Here is a 13823-nt window from a genome sequence, read left to right on the forward strand (position 1 = left end):
TTTTATATTTGTCAATTTATTTTTAAGTTGTAATTTTTGTAAATATTGCAATTTAAAATAATTGAATTACAATATTTCTAGTGTTAATAATTGAATTCCACATGGAATTAAATCTTTAAAAATAATACAAAATAAATCATAGCCAAACTCATTTGACTTACGATTCCATTCCAAAGAGGAGAAATCTAAAATAATACATTATTTGTGTCGAGAGTTTATCATTCAAACTTCAAAAGCACTGCCTTCACCAACTCGTCTAAATTCATGGATGATGACCCACTTGGACCAGCGGCTTCCTCTGCTAATTTTCTCCACTCCATGACTTTTTTCTTTACCTCCCTGCCCTTCTCTCTTTCCATCAACTCTCGCACAAGCTTCTCCACTTTATCTCTTTCGGCATTGCTATCAATCTCCATTCCGATGCCCCACTCATTGCAAGTGTACCTACAGTTTGTTGGTTGATCACCAAAGAAGGGCAAACAAAGCATGGGCACCCCAGAAGAAATGCTCTCAGCTGTTGAATTCCATCCACTATGTGTTAGGAAACCTCCTATTGATGGGTGGTTGAGAACTTCCTCTTGTGGACACCAGTTTGAAATAAATCCTCTGTCTTTAGTCTCGTCACTGAATTCCGGTGGCAATATGGCGGAGTCGCCTGTGACCATGTCAGGCCTTATTATCCATAAAAATGGATGGCCACTTTTAGCAAGTCCCATTCCCAATTCAATCAGCTGCTGCTTTGTAGCGGCTGCTACGCTACCAAAGTTCACATAAATTACGGAGTTTGGTTTCTTGGAATCAAGCCATTGGAGACACTCAACCTCTTCTTTCCATAGATTATATCCAATAGAATCTAGATCATCTTCTTTCATTTGATTGAGAAGTAATTGAAGTGGACCGATCGTGTAGACACGAGGAAACATTGAGTAAAGAGCACTCAAGACTTCTTTCTCCAAAGCATCAAAAGTATGGAAAATCACTGCAGAACCTTCAGATGCTCTCTCAGCACATTCCATGCAGAAGTTGAAAAAATAATCATCTGGATCTGTTGTACGAAGAAAACTTGGAAGATCCCTCAATCGTATATCTTTCATTCCAGGAATCCAGTCCAGTACTTGATCCAAATAGCCATTTGTTAAAAAGCTCTCGTCTGCGAACAAAAATTAAATGCATTTGTAGCATACCAGTTATGGGCTAGTAAATGAATACAACAGCAGAAGAGGAACGAGCGTAAAATCAGAAGAGAAGAAAGGTTCCCTAGCTTGAAATCAAATTTCAGGTTACGCAGCCGAAGGGCTACCCTGGAATTATAACCACGGATCTGGTACATGTACTATACCATGATCCAGCATTAACTTCCAGGATATTGTACCATTCAATCATAAAGTTTTAGTCCATAAGAACTCAGTTCATGTACCAATCTATTCATTTCCATGGATGACGGCTACGATGATGCAGCACATGAACTACTAGGATATTTATCTAATGCCCAAATGAAATAAGAAAAAATCATATTGAAGTTGTGATTTCAATTCCAATTCTTGGACTTACCTTTTAATGGAAACAGTCCTCTTTCTTTTGAGCTCTTTATATTGCTTAAAGCCCCATAAAACTGCAAGCAGAGATAGAAAAGAACAAGGCAACAGGAATTCCATGCCTCTGAGCAGCAGTGATGGCAACTGGCACAAATCCATCAGATACAATGCAAGTCAATTGAGGAACATCAGAAGATGCTGTATCATTGAGCTTGGCAAGCAATTCATTAAATGGAGCTAGCAAGTTCTCCTTGCAAGCCTCAAAAATTGCTTGTACATCTTGGGTAGCATTCTCATCTGAAGGAGGGAGGCCATCTGGGATAGATTCGAACCGAAAGTCGGGCAAAGCCATTCAGGAATAAGGGCCTCTAGATTTAAGCAAGCGTCTATGGTTGAACTCTGTGTTCACAAAGGTTATGAGAAAACCTCGGGAATGCAGTAGTTTTGCTAGTTTAAGCATTGCCTTTACATGGCTTTGAGCTGGACAGGGAATACAGATTACATGAGGCTTGTCTGCTAAGGTTTTGCGAAACATGTCTCTAGCTCTTTCCTTCTTTCTCTAACTCTTTCTTTAGAGTAATTGTTTTGCTAATGTCGTCTGTCAAAGTGAAGCAAACACTTTACACAGGATACATTCTCTTATCAACAAGACTCTATATATAAAATAGCAGCCAAGTAGAGGTACAATATGGATTTTATCTTCTCTTTTAATTTTAATCTAATTAAAATCATTATGCTAGACTGATGCCGGCCATGGAATTTATTGGCTTTTGTATCAGTTGATAACAGGAGAATTTTCGTGGTTGTCTATGACTATCAGGCTGCCGTATGCCAAAAACGTTTGACATTAGAAAGGCCGGAAACAGTCGTTATTATTAAAATATCCATTATATCTCAATTTGTAATATCAGTTGATTGTAATCTTATGACTTTAATAAATGTCTATTGTTTAAAAAGAATATGGATCATCAATATTGTGTTTTAATTTTTTATCAAATAAATAAGGATGATGAGATTAGAACTCGTAACCACTTGGTCATCAAGGCTGTGATACCATGTCAAAGAACCATCTCAAACCAATAACTTAAGATTTTAGATAAAGTCCTAGGATATGATTTATATTATTCTCTACTAAATGTTAGGTGGCCATCATTGTTGACAAATGAGTAAGAGGAGCTACCATTGAAGCCTATAAATAAAGGCATTACTTGGAGAGCAAAATGAGTGAGAGAGTGTGAAGAGAAGAGAGAAAGAGGAGTGGCAGCTAAGGGCAGCAGCCCTGCTACCATGTGCAGCAGTGTGTGAGAGCAATGAGAGTTAAGTTTGAGTGAAGTGATCCTTCTTTTTCATATGTGTTATAATCCTTTCTCTATCTATCTCTAATAATATTGGCTTTTTTTTTGTGTGGATATTGACGCTTTGTTGAATTACATTAAATATTATATCAGTTTATTTAATTTTTAATAAGTAATTATCAAAACATCACTGATAAGAAACCTTAACATGAACTGCAGGTGAAGGGGTCATCGAATAAAACCACTGAGTTAAGATTTTATAACTTTGCTGTCCATTATAAAAGAAAGGAGGAGGACAAATCATCAATTTCATCTTCAAGTTTGGTCCATTGTGTCTAATCACAACACCATCAACATCTCAAGTTTTTTTTTTTTTTTTGTAGTCAATAATCAGGGCTGTCAATTATTGTCTTTGCAGGAGATTTTACTGGTTCACCTTGCTGCTTGGACGTATTTGTACTCAGATTCATGAATGAGATGCGACCGCACACTGTTTTTCCAGTTTATACAATTGCATTTGATAAGAACGTGGAAATTGCCGTTTCATCTCGGCAAAGTCATAAAGGCATGAATATTCTCACCAAAATTGGAATTTCATCTGCGTTGAAAAAATATTAAACTAATGATTGCTTGGTATTAATTTTCCCCAAGGACAAAACACCATATTTACGTCTAATGGTTCAATGAATTTGGGTTCCTCCTTGACTGAATCCTTCTCAAACACTACACGCCACGCTTCTTTTCATGAAAAAATCTCGTGAAATTAATTTTGCTCTTGCTTCCAAGTGTTTTTTTTTAAATATTATTTATCTTGAAAAAAATATTAAATTTATCTATTTTTTTTATGATTTTAATATATTTATATTAAAAATAAAATAAATAAATCTAAGATTATATTAGATCGATTCATATCAATCCGAGTTAACATATCAAATACACAAACCTAAATCATTATTTATGCTATTCGCTGGATGAATAATCCTCTCAGTCGTCACTGGAAGCATCATAATTTGTTCTCCTATGTTAATAGACTGAAAGCATATTTTGTTTCAATCACCTTCTCTCATATCTTTCGTGAAAGTAATTGCATGGCAGATGGTTTGGCTAAGCAAGGAGTGCGGAGATCAAGTGAATTTGTTGCATGGCTTTGAATCCACCATTTTTCTATGGGCTTGCTATTGTTTCTTCTCCCATTATGTCTTTGAGTATTTTCTGTTTTGTTTTGTTGAGGAATGTTTAGTTTCAGCTCATTTGGATGGATTTTGTATGGTTTTCTTTGCTTTGGTTTATCTTAAGTTGCGCTTTATCCTTCATATGACTTTATGCCATATTAAGATATTGCGTAGCTTTTGTTCTATTCCCGTCAGACTTTGACGCTTATATAATAAATACATCTTTCAAAAAAAAATCAAATACACAAACCTAAATCATAAGATAATGATAACCTTATATAAAAATTTCAAAATAAATTATGAAGTTCATTTTCCAATCAATCCAATATATATTAAAGAATAAAATTTAAAATAAAATAATTAAAAAAATAATAATAATTCAAGTCAACTCAAATCCACATGTCATACCCACAACTCGAATTATAATGTCAAGATAATCTCATAAAAAAAAATAAAAAAAATCACAAAGTCTAATTTTTAATCAATTCAATGTTAAATGATAAAATTAAAAAAACAATTACAAAACATATATAAAAATAACCCAAGTAAATCCAGGTTAACTCGTCAAATTTATAACTCAAGTCATAAGACTAGGATAACGTTATAAAAAATAAACTATAAAAATAACTTGAGTTAACCAATCAAACTTGCAATTCAGATAATTATACTAAAATAAACTCATATAAAAACTAATTAAAATAAATTATAAAATTTAGTTATTAATTATTCTTACTTAAAAAAAAAAACAAAACGGATGCCATAGACAATAGTGAATGACATACTATTAGTTGGGACGAGGATGAAGATAGTGCGGATTGATTTACTTCGACGAATCATGTGGTTTCGTGAAGTAATTAGGTGCATTTGGTGCTTCGTACATGAATTGAAATCAGGTGTTAATTTTATCCAAAATCTCCTTCTCCTCGTACACCACCGCCACGACTACACTATTAATATTAATATTATTATTATTTTAAAATCTAATTTAAAAATAAACTCAAAACAAGATCCAAATCACAAGTTAAAAAGGTCAATTCATGGTGAACCAATTTTTTATTATAAAAATACAAAATAAATCAAATCAATCTTGTTTTAAAAAAAAAAATCAATATATTTTTATCCATATTTTATCTTAGATTGGATTGGTTTTTTTACCGGGTGAAGTCGGATTAATCATTTTTTTATTTTTTTCTTAAACTCCAATCGATCCAATCCCTGGATCAACTAGGTTTAATCTAATATCTATTAAATTTAATATCTATTAAATATAAAATAAGATATTTTTTTTTTAGTTTCATTTAAAATACACCAAATACAGAAAAAGAGAAATTTCTCGAGTCCTCTCTAGTTTGTTCAATTTTAGTCTAGTACAATCAATACATAGGAGACTACCTTATGTTGTACTTTGAAGTTATGAAGTGTGTGGGTTGGTAAAAAGGCCATTAATACGAACCATACTCTTCGGTCTTTCTTTTCCCTAATGGACCTAACAGGGCTAGAATAAAACAATTATAATCTCATTTTTTATCTAGCTTGTATATATTAAAGTTTTTTAATGAAATATAAAGTTAATAATGTAGTTGTTCTAGTTTTACAAAAAAAAAAAAAAAAAAAAAAAAAAGAGTCGGCGGATAACATCGACTAATGTATCACAAATATTAATTCTGATATTTTCAGTTATGCTAATTTTCTAACTATTTTAACAAAAAAAATAAATAAATTCAAAAACACTCGTCGTATTGCTCCTTCGAATTAGAGGGACTGAGCAAGTCTCATAGAAAATAAATGATTTAATATGGGCCAAAGTTTCTATGATCTCTGGGTTGGTGGGCTATAATGGATCTAAGCTAAGGGACCATATGTGGACTATCTGTAAAATTAATTTCTTGAATCTTCGGCCTATTTTTGTTCGGTAATTGATCTGAAAGGGCTGAATCAAAATCAAAATCAAAATCAAAATCAAAATCATGGATGATGAACCACTTGGACCAGCGGCTTCCTCTGCTAATTTTCTCCACTCCATGACTTTTTTCCTTACCTCCCTACCTTTACCTTTCTCTCCTTCCATCAACTCTCGCACAAGCTTCTCCACTTTATCTCTTTCCGCATTGCTATCAATCTCCATTCCGATGCCCCACTCATTGCAAGTGTACCTACAGTTTGTTGGTTGATCAGCAAAGAACGGCAAGCAAAGCATGGGCACCCCAGAAGAAATGCTCTCAGCTGTTGAATTCCATCCACTATGTGTTAGGAAACCTCCTATTGATGGGTGGTTGAGAACTTCCTCTTGCGGACACCAGTTTGAAATAAATCCTCTGTCTTTAGTCTCGTCAGTAAATTCCGGTGGCAATATGGCGGAGTCGCCTGTGACCATGTCAGGCCTTGTTATCCATAAAAATGGGTGACCACTTTTAGCAAGTCCCATTCCCAATTCAATCAGCTGCTGCTTTGTGGCGACTGCTATGCTACCAAAATTCACATAAAGGACGGAGTTTGGTTTCTTGGAATCAAGCCATTGGAGACACTCAACCTCTTCTTTCCATAGATTATATCCAATAGAATCTAGATAATCTTCTTTCATTTGATTGAGAAGTAATTGAAGTGGACCGATCGTGTAGACACGAGGAAACATTGAGTAAAGAGCACTCAGGACTTCTTTCTCCAAAGCATCAAAAGTATGGAAAATCACTGCAGAACCTTCAGATGCTCTCTCAGCACATTCCATGCAGAAGTTGAAACAATAATCATCTGGATCTGTTGTACGAAGAAAACTTGGAAGATCCCTTAACCGCATATCTTTCGTTCCTGGAATCCAGTCTAGTACTTGATCCAAATAGCCATTTGTTAAAAAGCTCTCGTCTGCGAACAAAAATTAAATGCATATGTAGCATACCAGTATGGGCTAGTAAATGAAGGCAACAGCAGAAGAGGAACGAGCGTAAAATCAGAAGAGAAGAAAGGTTCCCTAGCTTGAACTCAAATTTCAGGTTACGCAGCCGAAGGGCTTCCCTGGAATTATAACCACGGATCTGGTACATGTACTATACCATGATCCAGCATAAACTACCAGGATATTGTACCATTCAATCAGAAAGTTTTAGTCCATATGAACTCAGTTCATGTAGCAATCTATTTATTTCCATGGATGACGGCTACGATGATGCAGCACATGAAGTACTAGGATATTTATCTAATGCCCAAATGAAATAAGAGAAAATCATAATGAAGTTGTGATTTCAATTCTAATTCTTGTTCTTACCTTTTAATGGAAACAGTCCTCTTTCTTTGAGCTCTTTATATTGCTTAAGCCCCATGAAACTGCAAGCAGAGATTGAAAAGAACAAGGCAACAGGAATTCCATGCCTCTGAGCAGCAGTGATGGCAGCTGGAACAAATCCATCAGATACAATGCAAGTCAATTGAGGAACATCAGAAGATGCTGTATCATTGAGCTTGGCAAGCAATTCATTAAATGGAGCTAGCAAGTTCTTCTTGCAAGCCTCAAAAATTGCTTGTCCATCTTGGGTAGCATTCTCATCTGAAGGAGGGAGGCCATCTGGGATAGATTCGAACCGAAAGTCGGGCAAGCCATTCAGGGAATAAGGGCCTCTAGATTTAAGCAAGCGTCTATGGTTGAACTCTGTGTTCACAAAGGTTATGAGAAAACCTCGGGAATGCAGTAGTTTTGCTAGTTTAAGCATTGCCTTTACATGGCTTTGAGCTGGACAGGGAATACAGATTACATGAGGCTTGTCTGCTAAGGTTTTGCGAAACATGTCTCTAGCACTTTCCTTCTTTCTCTAACTCTTTCTTTAGAGTAATTGTTTTGCTACTGTCGTCTGTCAAAGTGAAGCAAACACTTTACACAGGATACATTCTCTTATCAACAAGACTCTATATATAAAATAGCAGCCCAGTAGAGGTACAATATGGATTTTATCTTCTCTTTTAATTTTAATCTAATTAAAATCATTATTCTAGACTGATGCCGGCCATGGAATTTATTGGCTTTTGTATCAGTTGATAACGGGAGAAATTTCGTGGATGTCTATGAATGCAGGCTGCCGTACGTAAAAAACGTTTGACATTAGAAAAGCCGGAAACAGTCGTTATTATAAATATGGAGCGGTGATCATACAGATTGGAGTGAGATGTGAGGAGGATATGCCTTCATAGAATACCAAAATTGAATTAGGGATAAGATCATTACAATCTAAATTAATAAATTTAAATTGAATGGACATATATAATTCAATGCATGATAAAAATAGTCAATAATTTATCAACCACACACATTTTTGCAACTAGGCCCAAATTGTCATCTTCATGTATACATCCCTTGTTTTTTATATAAACTTCATACCTATTTTCTTAAAGCTGACAAATGCTAGACAAATTTGTTTTCAATTCTAGATCAAAGAAACCATTGGAGATGGTATAAACAATATTCTTTTTGGTTTGGATTATTATCATCCCTATTTCTATAATAAAAATTTTAGATTTATCATCAAACTTCACAAAATATTGATAAGATTCATTTAATTCAAAGAATATTGATTTATCATATAATTGCTATATTCTGTGTCTAAATATCATAAAATTTTGTCATTTTTTTTATTACATGACAAGCCATCAATAAAGATATTTCATCTTTTTTTCTCCACAAAATTAGATTTTCTACATCATTCTTTAAACAGTAATTAACATCGAAAATTGCTAAAGGAAAACCTCTAACTCTTTTAGTTTTTACTATAATAAAATAAAATTGTAATAGTTTCTCAATCTTCGGCCATTAAAAGGGGGTGAATCTAAAAGTAAATTGATGAAAATATTGCCTGTCGAGCAAAGAGCAGCTACACAGATAGTTCTTGATATGTTTTCACAACTCATGTACGAGTTTACCTCAACAATATATTGCTCCCTGTATTGCATCGTGATCTCATCATTGGTTCTGCCTTTCCTCTCCTCGCCTACTGTAATTTCTTTTGAGGGCTTTCAGCCCCTTTCTTCACACAAAAAGGTGAAAAAAATAATAAAAAAAAAGCACTTCATTACAATGAAACCACCATGTCACCTTGAGAACAATACATTCGTCTTCAGCTTTAACTGTCTTTAGTTTAGCATGCAGTTTTATTTTTTCACGACAAAAGCACTTCCTTCACCAATTTGTCTAAATTCATAGACGATGAACCACTTGGACCATTGGCCTCCTCTGCTAGTTTTTTCCACTCCATGGCTTTCTTCTTCATGCTCTTACCTTTCTCTCCCTCCATCAACTCTCTCACAAGCTTCTCCACTTTATCTCTTTTCACATTGTTATCAATCTCCATTCCAATTCCCCACTCAGAGCATGTGTACCTACAGTTTGTTTGCTGATCAGCAAAGAATGGCCAACAAAGCATAGGCACACCAGAAGAAATGCTCTCAATTGTTGAACCCCATCCACTATGTGTTAGGAAACCTCCTATTGATGGGTGGTTGAGGACTTCCTCTTGCGGACACCAACTACAAATAAAGCTTCTTTCCATGGTTTCTTCAGTGAATTCTGGAGGCAATATCTTGGAGTCGCCAGTGACCATATCAGGCCTTATTATCCATAAAAATGGATGGCCACTTTTAGCAAGTCCCATGCCAAATTCAACGAGCTGTTCCTTCGTGACGGTTGTTATACTACCAAAATTCACATATATTACTGACTTGGGTTTGTTGGAATCAAGCCATTGGAGACACTCAACCTCTTCTTTCCAAAGATTGCATCCAATAGAACTTAGATATACTTCTTGAATCTGATTGAGAAGCAATTGTAGTGGACCGATCGTATAGACTCGAGGAAACATAGAGTAAAGGGCATTCAGAACTTCTTGCTCCAAAACATCAAAAGTATGGAAAATAACTGCAGAACATTTAGAAGCCCGCCCAGTACATTCCAAGCAGTATTTAAACAATAGATCATTTGGATCTGTTGTACGAACAAAACTTGGAAGGTCTCTTAGCCTTATATCTCTCATTCCTGGGATCCAATCTACAACTTTGTCCAAGTAGCCATTACTTAAAAAGCTCTCATCTGCAACAAAAAAAATAAAATTGAATTCATATATTAGCTTTTTGATAAAAGGTAACGCAACGTCTATGAATAAAAATGACCTTTTTCCCTTGTTCACGGACCATCCAATGAACTAGTAGAAAATCTCAATCAAAATATATATAGTTACATTTTTTTTAATTCAAAACCAAACTTAGTCCCGGCTGAACTCCGGGTCATCGAAATAAAACCACCGAGTTAAGATTTTATAACTATGCTGTCCATTATAAAAGAAATTAAGGAGGAGGACAGATCATCAATTTCATCTTCTTCGTAGAAGCGAAGAGAGGTTCATTGTGTGCAATCCCAACTTGCTGTCAATTATTATCGGCTGTCAATATTATCAGGACGTATTTGTCGAGATTCATGAATGAGATAAGAACGTAGAAATTGCCATTTCATCTTGGCAAAGTCACAAAGGCATGAATATTCTCACCAAAATTGACATTTCATCTGGGTTGAAATCACGGCAAAAATAGTGAACTAGTGATTGCTTGGTTTTAATTTTCCCCAAGGACAAAACATCATATTTACGTCCAATGGTTCAATGAATTTGGGTTCCTGCTGACCGAATCCTTCACAAACACTACACGCGACGCTTCTTTTCATGAAAAATCTCGTGAAATTAATGTTGCTCTTGCTTCTACGTTTTGTTTTAAAATATTGTTCATCTTGTAAGAAAAATTTAAATTGTTTTTTTAGTATTTTTCATGATTTTAATATATTTATATAAAAAATAAAAAATATATATAAATTTGAGGTCATATTAAATCAATATATATCAATCTAAGTTAACATATCAAATTTACGACTTGAATCATAAAAATATAACTTTATATAAAGAAAATCAAAACAAAATATAAAGTCCATTTCCCAAACAACCCAATATTTATTAAATGATTAAATTAAAAATTAAATAATTAAAAAATAAGGCAAAAAAAATGACCCGAGTCAACCTAAAATAATCTGTCAAACCCACAACTCGAATTATGTAACCTCATAAAAAGTAAATTGAAATAAAATCATTAAGTCTAATTTTCAATCTACCTAATGTTAAATGATAAATTAAAAAAAAACATTATATATATAATGTTTTTTTTTTTAATTTATCATTTAACATTAGATAGATAGGTAGATTGAAAATTAAACTTTATAATTGAAAATTAAACCTGAGTAAATTCAGGTAAACTTATCATACCTATGATTTAGATCATGAAACTAAAATAATATTATAGAAAGTAAATTGTAAAAATAACTTGAATCAATCTGTCAAACTTACAACTCGGATCATTATACTGAAATAATCTCATATAAAACTAATTAAAACAAATTATAAAATTCAATTATCAATTAACTTAAGATTAAGAGAGAGAGAGAGAGGTTGCTATAGACATTTGCATAGTGAATGCCATTCTATTATCTGGGATGAGTATGAAGATAGTGCGGATTGATTTACTTCGACGAAACATGTGGTTTCCTTAATATTTGGTGATGTAATTAGGTGGATTTGGTGCATGGTACATGAATTGAAATCAGGTAAAGATGGTCCCAATTTTATCCAAAATCTCCTCCCCCACCTAACACCATTACCATCATCATTATTAGTGAATAAAAATTATTATTATTGTTGTAACCCAATTTTGGATTCACCAAGTTTTTCTCGAATGTTATTTTATTTCTATTATTATTTATAAAAATCTAAAAAAAATAATAAAAGTTTAAAATTCAAAAAATATTTTTTCTCGAGTCAACCACATCTTTCCGTCAAAACCGAGTTCATCGGGTCAATACGGGTCAAACCATGTCGATCAGGGTAAAAAATGAGTTTTTGGGCGGTTTCGGGTCAAAACCGTCATTTTCGACCAAAACCGGGTTCACCGGGTCAAACCATGTCGACCAGGGTAAAAAATAAGTTTCCGGGCTGTTTTGGGTCAAAACCGTCATTTTCGGCCAAGACCGAGTTCACTGAGTCAATACGGGTCTAACCATGTCGACTGGGATGAAAAATGAGTTTCAAGTCATTTTGGGTCAAAACTGTTATTTTGTGGTCAAAACCCGGTTCACCGGGTTGATACCCATTGAAAGTTTTTTTAATGTTTCGACATCATTTTCGGTAATTAAAATTGATTTTTAGCGGTTGAGTCGGGCTTTTTCTAATACTGATTTGAGTTTTTAATTTTATCTATGTAAATATTTATTATTATATATAATAAAACAAAAACATTTTTGTCATATTAGGAATATTAGGCAATGTTAGGCAGGGACTATTTTTTTTCTTACAATTAGGCAGAAATCAAAGGCAGGGACGTTTTTTTTCCTTACAATTAGGCAACAATTAGGCTTATGTCCCTGCTCACTGGCTATTTATAGCCAGTGACAATCGCCGGCAAAAAAAAAAGGGGGGGGAAGAAAAAAGAAAGGGGGGATCAGAGGCAGAAACGAAGTTAAAGAATTGATTTATATTTGTCACTGTATATTTTTCTTCTTTCTCTTCGGGAGAGTAAGATATATTTTTTTTAAAAAAAAAAAATTTGGAAAATACCAAACATGTCCCAACAAATCTCACCCGTTGAAATAATCTGAGATTGAATCCTGTTGCGCCACATCACCCGGTGTACCGATCTTTCAGTGTACTGTGCTACACCGGATCAAAACCAAACAAGCCGGACCGTCCGATCAACCCGCAGATCAAGCCAATCCCAGCCATCCGATCATTTCATCCGAGATCCAACGGTGTATAGAGTTCAGCGGTACAGGTGTACCGTGTACGCGTCCACACTATAGCGTGACTCAGAGCTTCTCTCTCTTCTCGCCGGCGACTCCCTCTCTCTCATCGGATCTCCGCTTTCCGGCCGAATCAAGCTACTGAACCACCACAGAAAGGTTGATCCACTGGTTTAAAGCAAAAACCCGGCGGTTTTAACCGTTTTCGCCGCCTCATCTGGCCGAAAAAAGGCCGCGATCCTCGCCGGCCAGCGACGCTTCAAGTCGACGATTCTCCCTCGTCAGCCATCAACGGCCATCGAGACCACCACCATAAGAATCATCTCGCTCATATCTACCAGGATCGACCGTCGGTTGGCCAGATATGTTGCCGGAAAATTTCGCCACCGTCAACAGTAACCGCGCGTGAGCACACGCGCCGCCAGTGGCATTTTCGTAAATTCCTGATAAATCCGAGGGTATTTCAGTATTTTACTTATACAGGGGCACTCAGGTAAAAAATTTTAGATTTCTAAACATTTTTTCATTTTTTGTATATAAATATTTGTAAATTTTATTGCATGTTGTAAAACAAAAAAAAACAAAAACAAGTGTAAAAATAAATAACGACGCGGGTCCAACACCCATCCCGTCATGTTATCGTTCGTGGGTCCAAAGCCCAATTCTTGGATATGATTATACCCATTTCTCAACGATATCAAAATATTTTTATTTTATAAACGAATATTGTTCATCGACACGTCTCTTTTTACAGAAAAGGACTGATGTCAAAAAGTTTAAATACCAAATATGGATTATGTCCATAGTTTTTTCCGTAACTTAGACGTACTTCTCCTTTTTTGGGTTAAACGTCAATATTTTAGACGAGTTTCCTATTTTTAGGAACTGATGTCATTTTTTTAACACGTCTCCTACGAATGTTGTTTGTCGACACGTCTCTTTTTACAGAAAAGGTCCGATGTCAAGGATATTTATACCAAATATGGGTTATATCCATTATTTTCTCTTGGTAACT

At 34.7% G+C, this 13823-nt stretch overlaps 2 protein-coding genes and 1 pseudogene across 4 annotated transcripts; all 3 read right to left on the bottom strand.

The window, feature by feature from the left end:
* Positions 1–74: 74 nt before the first annotated feature.
* Positions 75–7997, bottom strand: LOC118052919 (7-deoxyloganetin glucosyltransferase-like). 2 transcript variants are annotated; one of them, XM_035064025.2, is made up of 2 exons: positions 7262–7970; positions 75–1150 (listed from the first exon to the last, which is right to left on the bottom strand). In XM_035064025.2, the coding sequence occupies exons 1-2, from the start codon at positions 7776–7778 to the stop codon at positions 219–221; spliced, it is 1449 nt and encodes a 482-aa protein (XP_034919916.1). In that variant the 5' UTR covers positions 7779–7970; the 3' UTR covers positions 75–218. The 2 variants fall into 2 exon arrangements, with proteins under 2 accessions (XP_034919916.1, XP_034919915.1); XM_035064024.2 differs by lacking the exon at positions 75–1150 and adding an exon at positions 5719–6861 and having other exon boundaries at positions 7262–7997.
* Positions 1146–2164, bottom strand: LOC118052920 (7-deoxyloganetin glucosyltransferase-like; annotated as a pseudogene).
* Positions 7998–8840: 843 nt separating the features above from the next.
* On the bottom strand, positions 8841–10335 carry LOC118052930 (7-deoxyloganetin glucosyltransferase-like). Of its 2 annotated transcripts, none has more exons than XM_073409860.1 (2): positions 10215–10335; positions 8841–10066 (listed from the first exon to the last, which is right to left on the bottom strand). In XM_073409860.1, the coding sequence occupies exon 2, from the start codon at positions 10008–10010 to the stop codon at positions 9141–9143; it is 870 nt and encodes a 289-aa protein (XP_073265961.1). In that variant the 5' UTR covers positions 10011–10066; positions 10215–10335; the 3' UTR covers positions 8841–9140. The 2 variants fall into 2 exon arrangements, with proteins under 2 accessions (XP_073265961.1, XP_073265960.1); XM_073409859.1 differs by having other exon boundaries at positions 10147–10292.
* Between the last annotated feature and the right edge of the window lie 3488 nt (positions 10336–13823).

Source organism: Populus alba, chromosome 6 (assembly GCF_005239225.2).
Source record: "Populus alba chromosome 6, ASM523922v2, whole genome shotgun sequence".
Lineage (NCBI taxonomy): Eukaryota > Viridiplantae > Streptophyta > Magnoliopsida > Malpighiales > Salicaceae > Populus > Populus alba.

Excerpts from the sequence above, each read along its gene's own strand:
- LOC118052919 (XM_035064024.2), bottom strand. The coding sequence starts at position 7,778 with ATGTTTCGCAAAACCTTAGCAGACAAGCCTCATGTAATCTGTATTCCC. Across the intron at positions 6,862-7,261 it reads AGGACTGTTTCCATTAAAAG|ACGAGAGCTTTTTAACAAAT; the intron begins GTAAGAACAAGA and ends TTTTGTTCGCAG.
- LOC118052930 (XM_073409860.1), bottom strand. The coding sequence starts at position 10,010 with ATGAGAGATATAAGGCTAAGAGACCTTCCAAGTTTTGTTCGTACAACA.